The 19595-nt window shown below is 38.4% G+C and overlaps 1 protein-coding gene and 1 long non-coding RNA gene across 4 annotated transcripts; one reads left to right on the top strand and one right to left on the bottom strand.

Moving 5' to 3' along the window:
• Positions 1-66: 66 nt before the first annotated feature.
• On the bottom strand, positions 67-17978 carry LOC122396552 (sodium-dependent dopamine transporter). 3 transcript variants are annotated; one of them, XM_043395076.1, is made up of 12 exons: positions 17466-17978; positions 13260-13433; positions 9119-9253; positions 7265-7583; positions 6735-6873; positions 6536-6670; positions 5101-5204; positions 4515-4752; positions 4002-4130; positions 3098-3298; positions 2451-2618; positions 67-2065 (listed from the first exon to the last, which is right to left on the bottom strand). In XM_043395076.1, the coding sequence occupies exons 2-12, from the start codon at positions 13420-13422 to the stop codon at positions 1853-1855; spliced, it is 1944 nt and encodes a 647-aa protein (XP_043251011.1). In that variant the 5' UTR covers positions 13423-13433; positions 17466-17978; the 3' UTR covers positions 67-1852. The 3 variants fall into 3 exon arrangements, with proteins under 3 accessions (XP_043251011.1, XP_043251012.1, XP_043251013.1); XM_043395077.1 differs by lacking the exon at positions 17466-17978 and adding an exon at positions 15741-15783; XM_043395078.1 differs by lacking the exon at positions 17466-17978 and adding an exon at positions 15535-15722.
• On the top strand, positions 11547-17995 carry LOC122396554. Its single transcript, XR_006259051.1, has 4 exons — positions 11547-11874; positions 13282-13512; positions 13911-14111; positions 17861-17995. It is a non-coding gene; the product is annotated as an uncharacterized LOC122396554 (long non-coding RNA).
• Positions 17996-19595: the final 1600 nt, after the last annotated feature.

The following is a 19595-nucleotide window of genomic DNA, read 5'->3' as shown; positions in this document are numbered from 1 at the left end:
TGCATCGTTTACTAATTATTATTCGAGGTATCCTTTTTTGTCATTACTATGATTTATCCACTAGGACCTGTTCTTTATTAGTTTTAAGGCTCAAAACTACCATTCCTTTTCCCTCCGTAAAAATTGGCGTAATTTCTCAATCTCGACGAAACAAACGCTAATAAATAAAAACAAATTTAATGATTATTTAAAACTGGGGAATAAAATATTCTCATTTTGATATTTTTCAGAAATTTTTATTAAAGAAACTGATATTGTATGTGATACATGAGATTGTACATCCGCGACGTGGGATGCCCGTGAACGAAAATTCAAATGTGAATCAAGTACGCATTTTTAACATCATTGAAATTTATAAACAGAATTATGAAATATTATGACAGAAGGTTTGATTAATATAAATCCGAGATAATTACAATTTCGAAGCAACGAAAGAGTGTTATTTTACTTATGATATAGTTGTCGTATTCTTGCGAATATTTATTTATTTATTACGTTAACAAGGCCCGAGCTGCTACCTATGGCTGTGGTTGCAACTCGGATGCGATGTATAAAATATAACATACAATTATACAGGATGGTTCGTTTTAAACGGAACACCATAATAGTTTTCGTGATTTTTGAGAACCTGAAATATGTCGAGGACGCATTTAGTGGGTGGTGGTTTATCCTATATGTATGTATAGATATATGCACACGCATCAATATATCATTATACATACATACATACCATTATATCTAACAACAATAGCTATAAACTATATCATACATATATGTATATCTGCACATAGAATATTTTCTAACAACTTCACAATAATAGTTTTTCAAATACTTAACATCTATTCAACCATTTGCGTCGTCGATTCTCAGAGTCAAGGAGACAGACAATTGTTGTAGGAAAAAGATTGTGCTAATTAAAAATTCCTGCTTTTCCATCGTATTGCCTGTCTAAGGACTATTCTATTCTAGATATTAAATCGACAAAGCATAAAGGCTTTTCGATGATAGGCTTCGTTATCTCAATAACATTTGAACGTTAATACAGTGTAATATAACATTTTACACCTGATCGGTGGGTTCAATTTGCGTATAGTCTACACAGCATGTACGTCTGACCAAGCCAGACTATGTAAGAGTGCTCGAACAATCAAATGGAAACGACTGGATATTTCTTACTTAAAGAAATAAAATCAGTACCTGAATTGTTCGTTTCATAACGTTGGTACACTATCGCTACTATTTCAATATTCATAACGATGATGTATTATTGCTAGTTATTAAATTCGTCTCATCTTTTGCAAGAATATAGAAACACACGATCCCGTTTAAAAGAGTTTCAATACGGTTTCATGAGAGAAGAATGTCCGAACCTTCGTCTACTGGAATTGTAATAAACAAAGAATGAATGCGGGGCACAAAAAGTCCAATTGGTTTTGAATGGTATGTCGAAGAGTTCCGGGAAAGAAGACAAAAAATTATCAGTGTAGAAGAAAGGTTTGAAGCGAAGCAGTTGTTTCAAAAAACCTGAGTCTGTTGTGGTCCACGGCGGAGAGAAGTTACAATACTTTTTTTTAAACAATTTCTTGTTGATAAATCGTGACGCGTAAAGAAAATGCTTTTTCCTCACTGTCAAAAGAATCGAGTTCACTGGCACAAAGGTCCCGTCGCGAATCCTCGCCATTCAGGGAGTAAAGAATCGTCGTAAGGATCGCATCGTAAAGTCTAAGTGAGTGCGTTCGAGGTCTAGGCGATTTATCGCGAAAACTTTTCCATAAAACTAAATCCCAATGATGGAATATTAGCAAAGGTATACTTGGAACCGTGCACCGTGCAAAATCACAACCGCACTGTCCTAGACCGGCTCCGGAGGTGGATCCCCGTTAATACCTTCTCTGGACTGGATCATCACCTCTGTCTGTTCTTTGGTCAATTCTTGCTGTTCGTTGGGCAGGTTCAAGTCCTGGTCTGCGATGAAACTGCGATGAACTGCGCCGTTTGCTACCGAGGACAAGTCAGCGTTCTTCTGCTGCGTGTCCCTCCAAGGAGTAGTGAGAATCTTCAATCTCTATAATTTAACAAATATTGGTAACATTACTTGGTTGGTATTCAAGGATTGTTAAAGTTAATGTTGTTTTTCATTATAGGTAATAAATTCCACAGGGGGCAGTTGTTGAAACGAGGAGTTCTAGCAATTGAATAATTAGTTTTTTCATTTTTCAGATTGAACGATCCAGAGGAACTAATCTCTTCATGCGCAACAAATTCTTTTAAAATGAATGTGAAATTTTTATGTGTTATTCACAAATAAAATTGTTCAACTCTGTCTGAGGGTTGATATGGATGTTAAAGGCTTGTAGTTAATATTAACAGATATGCGTTAATGCGACATTCTTTCATCAATTGTTAGAAGTTGGTAAAAATAAGTACAATTAGTTTAATATCGAGATTACCTGGATGAAGCTGCCGGGCGTGACGATGATTTTGTAAATTGCAATGCCGGGTATCATGGCAATTGAGGAAGTCGCAATTAGCCAGCCTAGTACGTTTGCCCAGACAGGGTACACGTAATCCTCATAAGTCAGCGGTTCGTAGCCCATTAAACCATAAACGATAATAAACTAGAACAGCACATAAGATTATTTGAAAAAAAAACATATTCGTTGGATTTCTTCGTTTGTAACATATGAAATAGGATGGTTCTACTCTCGTCCCAAAGCTTTGGCATTTATTTTAGAAATATTCTGTGTAGTGGAATATAGTATGTAATTTTATTTGGATCGAGAGTAATAATTGAATCAGATTACGGTAGAATCTAATTTTAAGGAGTGGGCTGTAATATTAGGACTACATAGCTAGCATAATCCGCAAAAAAAAAATAGATTTATTTAGTTTTATTTACCCGACATTTTTCCAACTGCGTAATTTTGGTAAATTTATATTTTTGGCAACAACGTCCATTTCAAATAATTAATGGAAGCCTTTTTTTTGTTTTAATATTTCGCGTAGTTAATAAATCAGGAATTCAATTTGAGGGATCTATTGGGAGGTAGGATCGGTAGTATTTTATGGGAAAAAGAAAAAATAATGAACAACGTACCATGAGAAATATTGGCGCGACGAATTTCCAGCAAACCCTCCAGTAAATTCCGGGGGAAAAGCCGATCATATCTTTAATATCCGCGCAAAATCGGTCCGTTCCATAGATCCAGCTGATCGCGATTGCTTCTGCCAAAACTGCGAACAGCATCGAGTAGCCGGCAGCGTAACGATCCAACAGATGGAAAAAGTAAAAGCCACCCTGCGTAAATACAAAATGCCATTAATAATTTCCAACAATTCCATTAACTCTAATCCTACGAAGTCGCGACTTTGGGCCACTGAAATTCGGATAACTGTGAGCACAATATACAGTATTGGGGATGAATGTAACTATCTTTCAATTTCTTAATCGAGGTTTCGTTAAAAAGTTATTAAAAAATTAAATTAAAAAATTTCAAATCATTCACGGAAAAATTATTTTTGGTTGCGGGGGTCAATTACAATCAGTTTTGGTCATTAGACATATCCTCGAAATCCTATCCGCTTTCGAGAAAAAAATTCAATAAGTGGACAAATTTTTCGTCGAAATTAAAAAATTTCAAATCATTGTAAAAAAATTATTTTCAGTTTCGGGGGTCAATTACGATCAGTTTTGGTCATTAGACATACCCTCGAAATCCTATCCGCTTTCGAGAAAAAAATTCGAGAAGGTGGTCAAACTTTCGACAAAATTAAAAAATTTTAAATCGTTCTGAAAGAATTATTTTCTAGAATCTCTCATTAAAATTTTTTCGAGGTGTGGCCGAACACCCTGTATAAAAGTATTACAAAATAGCAATTAAATTGAATCATAATAAAGATTACGGTAAAATATTTAATCGGGTTTAGTGAGCATTTTAAATTCGGTGTTTGTTACTGAACGAGTATGTCGTTAAGTTGGGTCAGTTATACGTTTATTTTACCTGGGAACACGAAGCTAATCCAACGACGAAGTACAGTGTGAAAAGAAAAGCGACGAAAATTTCTCGATTGTTCCCGATAATGGGAAACTCGTCGCTGAGAGCAGTTATTATCGCTTCAGAACCACCAAACTATAAAAAAAGCACATGGTTTATTAAGCAAAGAAACTTCGAAATTTAGAGGAATAATTTCCAAAGTTTATCGCGTAAAGAAAACACCTTGAATTAATGCAATTAAATAAAATTCAACATAGTCCATCGTACGAAATACGATTACATTTTTTAAATTTAAAACGTATGCGTTTTGAAAGAATTTCAGGGGAAATAGAATCTTTTAAAAAACGAGTACCTATGCTTGGACGTGTTAAGGACATTGTGCAGTTACATAAATCTGTTTACATTTTACTTTCAAGAGATAAATTAATTCAAAGTTGAAAATCATCATTTCCATTGAGAATTGAAAGAATATTATTAATTGTACAGGATAACGAATGAAATTCATATTGAGAAACGTACCGAGCTGTCCAGGCCCAGAGTCAGCAGCATCATGAAGAAGATGAGTGCCCAAAACATGGAGCCGGGCATGGTAGCTATAGCAGCAGGATATACGATAAATACTAGACCAGGACCTTCGGTTGCTACGTCCTGGATGGACTTTCCACTTGCCCGCGCCATGTATCCTAACACAGAGAAGATCACGAAACCAGCAATGAAAGATGTTGCGCTGTTGATTAGGCTGGTTAATAATGCGTCCCTGAAAATACAAGCAATATAGCTTCGAAATGGTGGAAGACATTTGGTGGAGACAACCATCAGGTTGTATAATAAGCCCTTAAAACACTAATGAAGGAATTTTGTATACAATATTAATTTAAGAGAAATGAAACTTTAATTTAGCCGTCTAAATTTGCTTTCGAGGCAAGAAAATAATAAAAATTATTGTAATTGAAAGCAACTGTGCAAGAGTGGCTCTAAAAAATAGGTGGCTTTTGTATTTAGAAAAGAGGTTGTTTAATATTCTTGTATGTATATGCTCAACGACGAGAAAAAATTATTGAAGTTTGGTCGGGATGGTTTCGGTACGTTGGCGAGTATTTCTTACTTGTAAACGTTGTTGTGATATTTATTGTAACTCGCATAAGCCAATAGCACCCCAAAGCCCGGCCCGAGGGAGAAGAATACCTGTGTCGCGGCATCTACCCATACCTAAAAAAAAGATTTAGGGTTCTTAACATAAGCTAACGGAATGGTTTCATAAATTTTGTTTTATAATTAAAATCAGAATTGATTTACAATATCAAGATCACAAAAATTACGTTCTATTCTTTTAAAAATTGCTAAATAAACCACTGGATTTAACATCTACTGACAAAAAAAAAAAATTATAAAAATTGCGGAAGAATTACCGCTTAGATCCAAACACGTTAGTCGGCAAATTTCAGTTCCCATACATTTATAATTCAGAATTAGTTTGTAACGAAAGAGTCTGACGATAAGGAATTATATGTGCATACAACGAGCTATGTGAATTAATAAAATTCATATTTATTTGTCCGCTTAATGATGCAAGTACTCGTGACTGATATTTGAATATTTATAAAATATCGATTGAAAAACAGGAAGAGAGCTTTATGAAAAGAGCGTCCGTTAAAGAATTAACCGTGTTAAGAGACCAAGGAAAATAAGCAGAATAAAAATAATTTCTTGTCTATGACGAGCTTATGGGAATCGACAAATTTCCACGGTCGCTGTATAAAATCCATTTTAGCGATCCAGGAGCGGCGGCTAAGTCGCTGGAAAGAAATGCATTCCGCTTATGAATCGGGAGGGTCGAACGTGCCGGTTCCAGAACCGTGGCTGACCGAACTCTAATGGTCATTATGACAGGTACACAGAGTTTCCATTTTCAGCGTCGTCGGATAAACCTGGCACGTTTTTCTTTCCCCCAATATTTCCCGGCCACGTTGCTCGACTTTTCCCGACTCTCTTATACCAGTGCATTAACTTTCTGTCCTTCGGTTTCTTATTCCTTCCCCGCGGCCACTGTAAATGGGCACCTCATAACTCTGCGATTATCCGTTGGAAAACATTTTACCAAGTCTACGATGGATCGCGAGTGCGAACGTTTCTATAAGAACGCTACTGGCTCTCTAGAAAAAGCCAAACGTTTTATAATATAATAAAATGAAAGTGAGGAAACGATCGAGGAACAATGAACAGTAAAAAAAGGAGAAAGCCGCTGTGCTTTTATTATTTTGCATTTTGGAACATCTTGGTAAATTATTTCAAAAAGCATGGAAATACTGGTAACCGGTATAAGACTTAATTGAAATATTTGTCAAGCAAATTATTCCTTTTTACAATTAAAAATTTAGAAACTTTTTACAAAAGACCGATGACGAGGAATTTGTAATATTTATTCTATATCTGTCTCATTTAATTATCGGTGCCCAAAATACGGTGGACGAATGTGGCAAGGACGATGAAATTAATTTGAAATTTATTTTTTTATGTTACAGTTCAGTAGCTCTGATTACCTCTGCTTTAGTGATGGCGGAAAAGTTCGGATTGAGATAGTAGCGTATGCCTTCTAGGCTTCCTGGCAACGTAACGCCCCGTATAAGTAGAATCAGTAGAACGGCATAGGGGAACAAAGCCGTGAACCAAACTACCTGTGACGAGAAGTTTATTTAAAAATTTTTCAAACGATCTCGCGAAGGTGACGTAAAATCTCACCTTTCCGGAAGTAGAAATGCCCTTCCACAAAGAGAAGTAACAAATGAGGTAGACCACTAACAAGCATAACGCTATGTCCCATTTAATTTTCCCAAGATCGTGCAAGCCTTCGCTCTTGTGAAGCTCTAGAATCGCTCGGCTTTAAACAGAGTAACAGAATGTCGTATTAATATTTCTTGCCCCCTAGTTTCATTATGACTTTTTTCGTTCCCCCTATTTTCAATCCCCAAAAAGATTCGTTTCTCTATCTAGTTTCTATATCAAAAGTTCATTAATTTTCCTTATTTTTCAGTGTCCCCTGAATCATGGTCGATTCGTGTAGGAGGAGCAGACTTTAAACAGAGTAACAGAATATCGTATTAATATTTCTTGCCCCCTAGTTTCATTATGACTTTTTTCGTTCCCCCTATTTTCAATCCCCAAAAAGATTCGTTTCTCTATCTAGTTTCTATATCAAAAGTCCATTAATTTTCCTTATTTTTCAGTGTCTGAATCGTGGTCGTCGATTCGCGTAGGAGGAGCAGACTTACTTGAAATATTCTTGAGCGGCGCTCGTGTACCAAGTATTGTTGTAGCCTTGGTTCGAAGTTCTGTCCAGGTATTCTTCGATCAGTGACGAGTTGTTGGAATCTCTCTGATCGAACGATTCCGCGAGAGACGGATCGTCGAACGTGTAAGAAATATTCGCGTCGAATGAACGACAATGCGGCGTGTTCCACGGATTGTCGCACGTGGTCCACGGCAGCAGGCTGGAGAACGAGGCGAAGAAGTACCTCAACGCCCACGCAATGATCACGTTGTAGTAAAAATCGACGTAGAATGCAATTAAGGCGACTGCGTATCCGATTCCTGGTCACAAGAACAGTCCACGGTTGTGGAAATTGCTTTTAGGATAAGACTGGTACAATTGGGGGATTCTAGAGGCCAAAATAGGACGAAAATCAAGAATACCAATTTGTTGATGGAGGCCTCGTTAAAAAGTTATTAACGTTTAAAGTTTCCGCCCTTACTGAATTTTTTTCTCGAAAACGCGCAGGAATTCGAGGGTATGTCTATTCACCAAAAATGATTATAATTGACCCCCGGAACCGAAAATAATTTTTCCCAAACGATTTGAAATTTTTTTACCCCCGTCGAAAAATTTCACATCTCGAATTTTTTTCTCGAAAACGCGTAGGATTTCGGGGGTACGTGTATTCACCAAAAACGGTTGTAATCGACCCCCGCGACCGAAAATAATTTTTCCAGAACGATTTGAAATTTTTCAATTTAATTTTTCTTGATTTTCGTCTTACTTTGGCCTCTAAAATCTCCCATGGTTGGCTGAACACTCTGTATATGTAGAATCCATCTTTGAAGTGGGTTCCACATGCTATGAGACACCCTGTATAGGTATACTTCCTAGTCATGTTTATATTTTTCAAGAACAAAAGCCTGCACTCGGTTAATTTGAAATATTTGCAAGCAAATGGTTTTACACTTTATAAAATCTTTTAGGGAGAGATTAAAATGATTTCAGTTCGTGCTTGTAATGGGGGGGGATCACGTTCTATGCATATACGTATAGAAGACTCGTCTCGAAAGGATTAAAAATCTCTCGAGACGTGTTTTATATCCCCAATTCCCCCGGCAGAGAATATTCCATTATCCCGCGGGGAGGGTCGGCTTCATCGGGATCAATTACGTCGTTCATCGATGCGGATCAAAAGGAAAAAGCACGCGGGAGACAAGGGGCTCCTTGGCTCTTAGATCGATCATCGCGACGGCCCTAGTTGAAATCGCCGCGATGAAGCAGGAAATCGCCGGAAATGGAGGCTCTTCTCGAGTGCTCGTCCACCCCCTCGGATTTCCCTGGATTTATACGCGTTACATAAAACACCGCGTACCGCGCCGGCCGAAGTGTGCAATAAAAGAAAAATATACTGGGCGTGCCTAATGCGTCGTTCTTCATTGTAAGAGATGACGGCAAAGTGGTTCGGAACGTTTTCAGAGACGTTCCGACGGTCGCTCGGAAAAGTCTTGGATCGTCGATGGTCCTTTTGTCGAGCATCATCTCGTGCATTAGACGAGATGGGAAAATTCCACGTTATTACCTCAAAATTCATTGTGTATTTTTTTAACTCTTTTCGACCGCCATAATCACCGATTTGTCACGTTATTTCTCGGAAAATACTAGGGTCGTTCAATGAGCAAAGAAGCGAACGAGTATAGTTATGATATGATTTAACTCGCGGTTGGTGTCATTGTCAACACTAGTCGTTGACTCTACTTCGTTATATTCTCTGATCATAATTTATAATTTTTAGAAATAATAATGTTCTACTGTTGTGATTAAAACTAACGCCAACTATGAGTTCAGGAAATATGAATTGACGTCTACTTACCCTTTAGAAGTGGCACTATACGACCCCAGCATGTGATCGCACCCTTTCTATTGAACTGACCTAGGGCGAGCTCCATATAAAAGAGGGGAATTCCACCTACCACCAGCATTATGCAATATGGAACCAAAAAGGCACCTGTCAACAGAAACGCATTAATAATTTACTTAATCGTTCAAACTTGAAATTCGAACAGCTTTAAGATTAATTATTACGCGCGAGGTTTCAACAAAGGCTTTTCTATTTCAAGAATTCAACATTCATGTTTGGTTTTTTTTTTCCGCAGTTACCGAACGCAATTTTTAAGGACGCAGGGATATCCGTTATGGGTTTTTTTTCTCCATGTTCTTATCATCTTTGACGGTATTGGCCTCGCGCGAAGGGGGCGGCGCCAAGAGCGAGGGGAAAAAGAGTGATATGCGAGCTACCAGCATCACCGCGTTAGCTGCATAACTGGATTGCAGAATATTTAGAGCACCAGCGGCAGCGAGGTGCTTTTAGGTGCGTAATTCGATAGTGAACTTTCGAAAATGTGGCAAGGTGAAGCTAAAATGGTGATTCGAATGGAGCCGATTCGTCAAACGATCGGGGGAAATTGGCGAAGATGAATTTTCAGAGATCGGATAACGTCTATCAAGAAATTACACCGCAACGGTCGCGAACAATTGTAGAATAAATAATTTATACAAATATGTTAAACAGTTCGACGATCGCGAGTAGAGATGTAATAGTAATAGTATATTATAGCAAAGCAATGTAATTGTAATTGTCTTTTTGCTCGATTGAAAAGATCTAGTTTAACGTTCGACTCATTTTGGATCATTTTTCTTTACCTTGTTCGAATTTTCTCTGTACCGCCGTAACGATAGGAAAAACTGAAACGTTTCGGTGATTTACATCGATTTTTTTGTCTTAATAACGATCCATAGTATTCGGTAAAAAATCTATTTAGAGCTTGTCATTTTTGTGAGCTAAAAAACTATGAAAGAGACAAGGAGTTTGTAGGATTTAAAGAAGAATACTCCCTTATGCTACATTTTTGTTTGTTTATAGCATTCCTGACGATTGAACCGATCGCTTCGCTATAGAAATTCTATAAAATCGAAGACGGACGAGTTAAGCAAATATCAAACATTTCCACGTTTCGAGCACAAAGGGTAAACGGTCAAAGGCTGAAAATTGAGCGGAAATGTTATTTAAAACCGGACATTTGGCCGTGACACGGACAGGAAATCTGTTGATACGTCGCACACGTGGATGAATCGCAAAGCAGTCGCAGAGAGTAAGAATTTCTTGATAGATCATCGATATAGTAATACATATTATTAAAATAGCAAAAAGAAATTTATCGATTTTAATTAAATACAGGAAAAATATTTTGGACGTTTATACATACAGATACAAAAAGCAAATAACGTTATCGTTGTGCCTGTTGCGTGTTGGACAACAACGAATATCGATGAAGTATATAATACTTGTATTGATAAAATTGCATAGCTGATCCGAGATGGTCAGATCAGGAACGAACCGGGGATGCTGTCCTCGCTAATTGAAACTAGAATCCTCTCAAATACTGCACATTCCTTCCCTATGGTTCTGTCTTTTTTCTTTCCGATAAATTCTCCCTCGTAACCACGGAGACGTAATCGCATTGAGAAAGAATATTCCCTTCTTCTCATACCTCGCGGTTACCCCAGATTACTTCTTTTCCCCCCCTTTCAATGACGAGCAGATTCGATGAAAGCGCCCACTCGATGTTTTCTTATTCACTTAAAATGGACGCGTTTCCCTCGAAATCAACTTGTATCGAAGTATTAGATCCAAGAAATCTACAAGCAAGCGTCAACGCAAGATTCACGGGCATCGATTGCACTTATTTTCATCGAAACTCTTCACTGTGGCGGTTTTATTAAAATGGCGTCTCTCCTTTAAATCGGAAAATACATCGCTAAGAAATGCAATTGCTGAGATAATTTGTGTATCGTTTCTATATCGCAAAACATTGCTTATCGGATAAAAATGATTAGAAAATTAAATGGTAATCTAAAAATAATAATTTTAATAATTTAAAAAAAATACTATTTAATTTTACTTGACCAGGCAATTATGTAAACTTAACGATTTTGCCGCCCTAGGATTTAATGATATAATTATTTAACATTAAAAGACAACGTGGTCTTATGGTTTTCCACTGTTTCAGTCGTTCTGCACGTTTGGAAAGAAGAATGGAGGCGTGCCTTGAGATAGAAGAGGTTCAAAATTCCAGATGCAGGGGATCACGAGTTAACAGTTAACGGTTAACGGGTCGCGAAATATTGGCGGATTTCTGCAAAGAAGAAGCGCGAAACATTGGACGAAATCACGCGACATAATGGATCGCGTACGGTGACATGGAGCAGGTAGAGGCGTCGCGAGCGTCCATGATCAAAGGCCAGCCCGAATGGGAAATTATAATTAATTAAGGTAATTGGACATTAGCGACCGATCTTGCCGGTACTAATGGCGCGCCCTACTCTGCTCTTAATTGAGTTAGCAGCCGCTTTTGAGGAGGCCCCGTATCGCTGATAGCCGGCCCTAATCGTATTCCTACGGCAGACTCGATAGAACAGCTAATAGCATCGTCGTCGACGAGCCATAGTCTTCCAAGTCGTTGCGTGAGGCTTGATGGAGTCGTTGTTAGAAGGTTTGCAGAATGGAGCAAAGTCACACACCGTCGTACGAAGCTTCGACTCAGCCCCGAGACAATGCAAGACATATTGGTATTATTTATTTGTCAGAACTCGGTACACACTGGACTTTCGAGTTATTTGATCGTTTGTAACCCACTATACGCGTTCTTAAAATCTCGTTTGATCCTATTCTCGATATGTATGTAAATTGTGGTTTTAAAGCGATATAGTATGGCCTGCAAACAATCTAGTGGAACGGAGCAATCTTCCGAGATGTAACGTGACTCTTAAATTACTCTTTCGCTTTAATTTGGGCCAATTTCGAGTCCTGTGGACGCTTTCGCGGATAAGAACCCTGAAGTGAAATCTAAATCTCGGGGGTTCATTTTCCACGAGGTAAATGCCAATTAGTCGACCGGTTAACACCGTATTACTTGGCTGCAGGAGTGCATTACTCGATGCATCCCCCGTTGCAGTAGCGAAATAACGCTTAACAACGTTACGAGACACCAACGAAGCTGAATCTCGGAATATTTAAATAAAAATCACCAACATTATACGAACATTAGATCGAATATCTTCGAGGACACGCGTACAATTTTTTTATATATAATTTATTTATAACGACTATCTTTCGTGGCTCAAACGAGTGTAACAGTTATCGAAGATATTTTATAAATTTGACGATCGTGTAAAAGTTTGTGTAATCATAAAAACATCCATTAGAATGATTACATTCAATCTTCCTCTTTGAAGTATTTCATAAACTTCGAAATTAGACAATCTTGGCTGGCAATTGCCAGGCTCGTTTAATTCTGGAAATGTCAATTTACAAATTTAAAGCCGAGCAACTTAAACGGCTGCAAAATCTGCTTATCTCTTGACGAGTTTCTAACGTTCTTAAATCAACCGTGATGCATATTACCAACGATTGAAAAATTGTTCTGTTAATGTGCTTGCGTTGGTGTTTACTTAGAATTATTCCACGTATCTCTTGAAAATAAGACAAAACCGCTGGAAGACTGATCGTTACGAGGAAAAAACTCGAAGCGGAGAATAAAAATCTAAAAACAACTTTGAGACGTTCACTGAATGCGCATATCGTCGAAAACGTTTACGCCGTGTGATTAATCGCGATGAAAATTGAGTCACGCCCATTTAAGCGAAACTGGTTGTTCGTTCTGTCCGCGGTAAATTACATAAGCAATGCAGAATGATTCGTACCGAACATTTAAATGATCGCATAAACGTTGGTTTCGATTAGAATCTCGTTAATTTTTCTTTCGAATTTCAAAGTCGTTCGTAGCTTTCTAAGACATCGACTTCATTTGTTTGGTATTTTTTTTAATTGCTCGAGTGGTCCAATCTTTTCGTGTGGTTTTAGAATTTTTTACAGTGGACTATTTTACTTCATTTGGTGCACAAACGGAGGTGATCATGCCAAAAGTGATATAAAAGTACTGAAATTCGCTCACCACCACCATTTTTATAACACAGATAAGGAAATCTCCACACATTGGCAAGGTCGACGGCGAATCCGATAACAGATAAAAGGAAGTCGACTTTGCCTGACCAGGTCTCTCTGCCATCAACGCCGACGTCAAACTTGGCAGGATTCTTCACCACCCTCGACGACATGTCTCGCTTTCCTGCAAGAAATCGACCGATTAATCTACAAATTTTCAGTATCGACGCCATCGTACATAATATAAACACTGTCTGCATATTGTAAGATATTTTAGATATTTTCCCTTTAACATCTTAATGCAATAGTTTGTACGGAAAGCTGACTCGAACGTAACTAACTTATTATTAACAAACGATCTAAATGTATACTTCACGCGAAACACACACACACATAGTCGGCAATGCCTTTAATCGAAACTCTCACATAATGTAACTGCACTCATTCATTACAAACCTAAAGGTTGCTTACAATATATACACAGAATCGTACAATTTTTAGGCGATTTTTACGTAGACGTATAAATTATTAGACAGTAGTGATCAGTAAGTTTGTCAATTATTGTCGAAGATCCTAGATATAACGCCTGTTGCAGAGGTATAGGTTTTTAGGGAAAAATGTTAAACAAGAAATAATAAATATTTGTAAAATCTGCTTTCAGATCCAGGGGAAAAATGAAATCCGCCTCCGTGTACATTACATAACCGATCACGGTGGACGGCGATTTAAATTGCGGAGTCAGAGAGAGAGTACCTACACTCCAGGGATCTCCGATATGAAATGCGGCAACAGATCGAGATCCATCGAGCGGACAGGGGAATCCCGATCGAGTTGACAAGCATAATGGGTCCTCGTTCTCGCGGTGGGTTTTTCTCCGACGAAGCGCGCCTAAAAAATCGCTAATTCACCCGTCGACCGAGTTATTATATTATTATTTTGCAAACTCGGACAGAAGCAAAAAAGAGGAGAGGGGGGAGGGGGGGATCGAGACGCGTGCGAATGCGAATGCGAGCGCGGAACGCGGACACGGACACGGACACGGGCGCGGGCGCGGTCGCGTGAGTAATTTGGCGACGACAAGTTATCGATAGCCCTTCAAGCGACAACGCTTAAGCTCCGAGCGAGGCTCATTGTGCTCCAGTGACGGGTTGTGGACAAACAGCGTATATTTCAAAGGCGGCCGCGGTGCCGGTCTCGAGGGGACTCTGACTCTCGACGAGGGGTTTTCTGTCACACGCACTGATCCACGCTTGTCTATAGACCGACCCGATTAATTGATATTCGGCGGTTATTGCCGAACGACGATGAAATTCTGCGAACAGGTGCGACGGAAAACGCTGCGTCGAGGTCTCCCGAATTTTCCGAACCGCGCGCGGCCGTCACTGTGTTATCGACGCGTTTTGGAAACGTGGTATGCCAGGGGCCAAGATATAGCGACGTCGTAAATTAACCCCCCATAACACAGCGTAAATCGGAAAGTTACGTACACAGGGTGTCCACGCTAAACCGTGACAGTCGCGATATTTCAATAACCATCGATCGTACGAAAAAATTGTTTGTATTGTAAATTGCAGGATAGAATAGGATGTACAGTGAATAAATTCGTCTTGAAAAGCACTGATCGCATGATCCAACAAAAGAATATACAGTTCCATTCAAAAAGCGAAACTTCACCATATCTTTTAAATTAATAACATAAACAAAATTTTCGTTTACGCCAAAACAGAGATCTATTTTATCCTGCAATTTTCATGTAAATAATTTTTTCGTATGATCAATAGTTATTGAAATATCGCGACTAATTATATTATATATATATATGTACATTATATCACACTTTAGCGTGGCCACCAGGTTATTAAATTCGTCTTGAAAAGCACTGATCGCATGATCCAACAAAAGAATATATAGTTCCATTCAAAAAGCGAAACTTCACCATATCTTTTAAATTAATAACTTAAACGAAATTTTCGTTTACGCCAAAACAGAGATCTATTTTATCCTGCAATTTTCATGTAAACAATTTTTTCTTACGATCGATAGTTATTGAAATATCGCGACTTTAGCGTGGACACCACGTTTTAAGTCTGATTTAATCTTGTAGTCAACGTGTATAACTCAACACGTTGATCGCCACGCTGATTTTACCTGTCTGGGTCTATTCTCCACTATTTTTCAAATTATGACAAAAACAGAAGTATTCGATAGTTACTTTACAGCCGTTATTCGTGAAGTTATAAATACTATTCATTTATTTTAAGTGTTTTGAAGTATAGTCTACTTACTATTTCACAGTATCTCACGCTGGAGCGAGTACAGTTAAAAATTTTTTATGGTTGTTTGTCAAAATTGTAGCATAATATTGCTGTTATTGGAAAACTCTAACGTGGAATCAGTTCCATTGCAACTCCGTGAAGCAACACGCACTGCCAAATGCAGTTAGATTCAATTACGAATGTGCAAACGAGCGTTGCAAAACGAAAACACGTACCCTGACCGTTTGCTCGGAGATCTGGAGAAACGACTTCCTCGGGGGAAAAACGAACGAAACGAAGTCTGGTCGCGTGTTCTCCGGGATATAAAGGCGTCATGCGAGCGTAGTGCACGGGGGACAAAGGGAGAGAAGTTTCGCGTACAGAAATTCGAGGAAACATGATCTACGGGAGGAGGGGTATACCGAGAGGTAAAAAACAAGATTCTGGTATTAAATTAACTCATCGTTAGAGACGTTGGTACACCTTCGATAGACAATAACAATCTATTACACTTACGCCCGACTCGCTGCAATTGGGCAGTCTAATTTTTCAGAAAGAAGACTAAACCTTGTTGTCTTTAAGTTGCTAATAAAATTTTCTTTGATCTTATCGTTGGACTGCAATAATCTAAACACTTTATATGGTACTTTGATAGTATGCTACCGTATTCTTATTGGAACATAGAAGGAGAAACAGAATTTTCCAACTTTAGCTCTTACATTGTTTTCTCTAAACACTTGTCGATTCTTTTAAGGATTCTATCATATTTATTGTACCGTAGACCTTGGAAAAAATCAATTTCTTTCTATAGTTTTGATAGAATATGGTTTGAAAAATGTAAAACGCGTTTTTCTCGAGACTATATTTTGTATCATTTTGATTCAAAACAAACGATTGTCGAGATACGTCAAACGATTTAAATAATTGATTTCTGTCGACCAGTTCTATTTCCCCTCATTTGTCTCGCTGTAGACTATATACTTTGAACTTCTTGTCAAGGAAAATTCATCGTTCCTTACAATTAGATGAATTATAACTAATCATTCTTACGTTCCGCGAATAGCACGTTTAACAGGGATTGCTTAAAATGTTTACGTGATAAGTAGCTTGGAAACACGAGAATGGGAATAATAATCGAGACCGCAAACGGCCGTGAAAATGAATTGCAACCGTACCTGCAACAACGCGCAACTAGCAATTGCAACAGCAACACCTGCTTAAGCAGTTACTCCAATTAATTTTGCACGAATTCTGAAAGCCGAAAATCCCATTCGTTCCGGGGAAAAAAGGCTTCTTGACCCATTTCAGCAATGGTAAAGTTTAATCGAATCACGAAAGAAACAATTTTCATTTAAATTTTTGTTACAGCTTGCGATACACTGCAAATTCTGTATCAAATTTTTAATTTCAATATCTTTGTTAAGATATTAACGCTAGATTTACGGAACAGTGATTGCACATATTTTTATCGAGTTCTTCTTTTAATCAGAATGTAAATTTATATTGGTAAATTAATCAAATTCAACGTATATCGTTAACTAATATTTATAAGATCTGAAAGTTTAAGTATGGCTTTGAGTATATAAAAATTGACGGGTTCCGTAAATCCAGTGTTAAGTAGGCGATTATCGTTACTATTTCCGTTAATAAATAATAGAATTTCGTGGAGAACTTGGGACATATTTATTTTCAATTATACTTTCTGGACTTTCGTTTCAAATAATTTCGTACAATCTGATTTGACGAGTACCAAAATCCATTTAGAAATGCATAAATAATATATATCTATTGAAAAATACATTGTAACTTGTACATTTTAAAACAAGGCCCTTTCGTTAAATAAATGCATCTTTAAATTCGTTAAATTCGAATGAGAATATTATATTGATAATTTAAAGGGCATTCCACCGTAATCCCGCGATAATCTTTCTAAACGCTAGTCTATAATACGTTCTACTTACCGAAGGACACGTCCAAAACAATTAACGAATGATGCTACGACTGGGCAAGGCACCGCGACACTGACCGCGGACCCCCTCGGTCCACACAACTCCCACGACGAGAACCCACCACAAAGTCAAAAGTACCTCGAAACTCGTGTCCGTCAAACCCATTCCCGCGTCACTAGCAGACCACAGAATTTCTCTACGCGTGAAAAAAAGTGATCCTGAACGAACGGCAGTTGCGAAACTGGTAACGAGGATCGCTCTCGACTCTAAAACGGCGCGGTTTACACGTGTCTATCCTCGATCAGTTCATGGTCATCGCTGAGGATCAATCGCCAGATCGTACGAATCTACGTTTACTGTCCCTTACGCGCGCTTTTATTCTTATTTTCTTTTTTTTTCTCTTTCAGATCGTTTATGGGTGGTCTGGGAGAACCTATCGCCTTACGGGGCGTCCCCGCGAGGACGGACTGTGAAATGAATCGCACGGTCGGGATGACGGACCATCGGAAAATCGGCATGCGAGATTTGAAAAGTGAACCGCGTCGCAAAGATTGAAAAGAGTGAGTGAGGAACTCCGCCGGCGGCTAGACGTATATACGCGCCGCGGTCACGTGACGGAGCGAAAACGCGGGCCAATCGCGTCGCCGGGATTCCGCGGCCGGCGAAAAGAGCCGCGCATCCTCAGTTCGGGCGCAGGATAATTATTTCAAAAACGCGGCACCGGGATTACGAACCAACGAAGTTGTAACATTTTTAAAGAAATCTCCGGTAAATTGGGTCACTCCGTCGGTTGCACCGCATTTTCGCGTTAGCTTTAACTATGAGATAATATTGTTCATCGGAATATGCAAATTTCATTTTACGGTTATCGCTGTGCATCGTATTTAGAATTACAATAAATAACAAATCGTTTCTTCGGAACTCGATGGCGATGGTTGATGATTTTTATCGGTAAATATCGATTTTTGTAACGTAATAATTAAATGCTGGCTAGCAATCTGTTTGTAAGTATTAACGAAATTATTCGAAATTGAGGCTTAATCGCTTCCGGTAATAAACAGACTAATTTGCAACGGTCTTGGCTACGGAGTCGTCATTCGTTCCGAGGAAATTGGCGTGAAAAGACGTGTTTCCAGTTTCACAATTAATACGGTACATTCGTTATATCTGTTGACATCTAAACGCTGCTAATCAGTACACTATTACTTTCTGTCAATCTCTATCGATGCACTTATTACGAATTCAGTTGAAACCCTGAAAAATATTAAATCAATTTCATGCTGTTCTTCAAATATATGAAATCGGTAAAATACGCGTTGTTTGCATTTTGAAAAATTAAAATCCTCCAATCCGTTCAGGAGTTATGATATTTTAAAGATTCGCGTGAAACTTCAGGGAAGCATTTCTGGCCTCACATTAGATTTTCGGTAAGGAATTTTTTTCTCGAAAGTGCGCACGATTTCGGGGTATGCCTATTTACCAAAAATGATTGTAATTGAGCCCCGCAACCAAAAATAATTTTTTCAGAATGATTTGAAATTTTTTAATAACTTTTTAACGAAGCCTCAGTTAAGAAATTGATATTCTTGATTTTGGCCTATAGAATCTCCCTTAAAATTTATACACCCTGTATAAGTTTGGAAGTAAAAATGTAGCTGTACCAAGCGCCAGAACTTATACATATATATAACGTGGCTATGCATTAACGTGTGTAAGTGGAGGGGTAGTTTCCTTTGGGCACCTGCCTGCCGTCTGATAATACTGGATTGCCTTTTTCAATCCCTCGTATAGTCAACTTACATGTATTTATGCACACACTTATCTACAGTTATCTGCCCATCAACACTGATCCAATAAATAGTTCCTCAACTGACCGCCATCCATGAGAAGAGGACGCTAAAATCACCTCCGAATTTTCAGGTCGGTATGGCAGTCAGACGTAGACCTACAGTGAAATGTATTGATTGTAGGTAAAACAGTAACTGTCTTACCATCTGTACGGTAAAATCATTTTTGATAGGTTTATCCTGTACCTCATTTATGGTGTACTAGGTATACTTAGGTCGGAAACTAAAAATGCCTAAGCAATCAAGACTCGAAATTCAGAACCGGAAACTGTCGGAAGTAGGAAGCACCAAAGCT

This window comes from Colletes gigas, unplaced genomic scaffold, assembly GCF_013123115.1.
Source record: "Colletes gigas isolate AHSC1104 unplaced genomic scaffold, ASM1312311v1 Colletes_gigas_Sc00007, whole genome shotgun sequence".
NCBI classification, from domain to species: Eukaryota; Metazoa; Arthropoda; class Insecta; order Hymenoptera; family Colletidae; genus Colletes; species Colletes gigas.
Note: the sequence above shows the minus strand (reverse complement) of the source record. Positions and strands in the feature narration are given on the sequence as shown.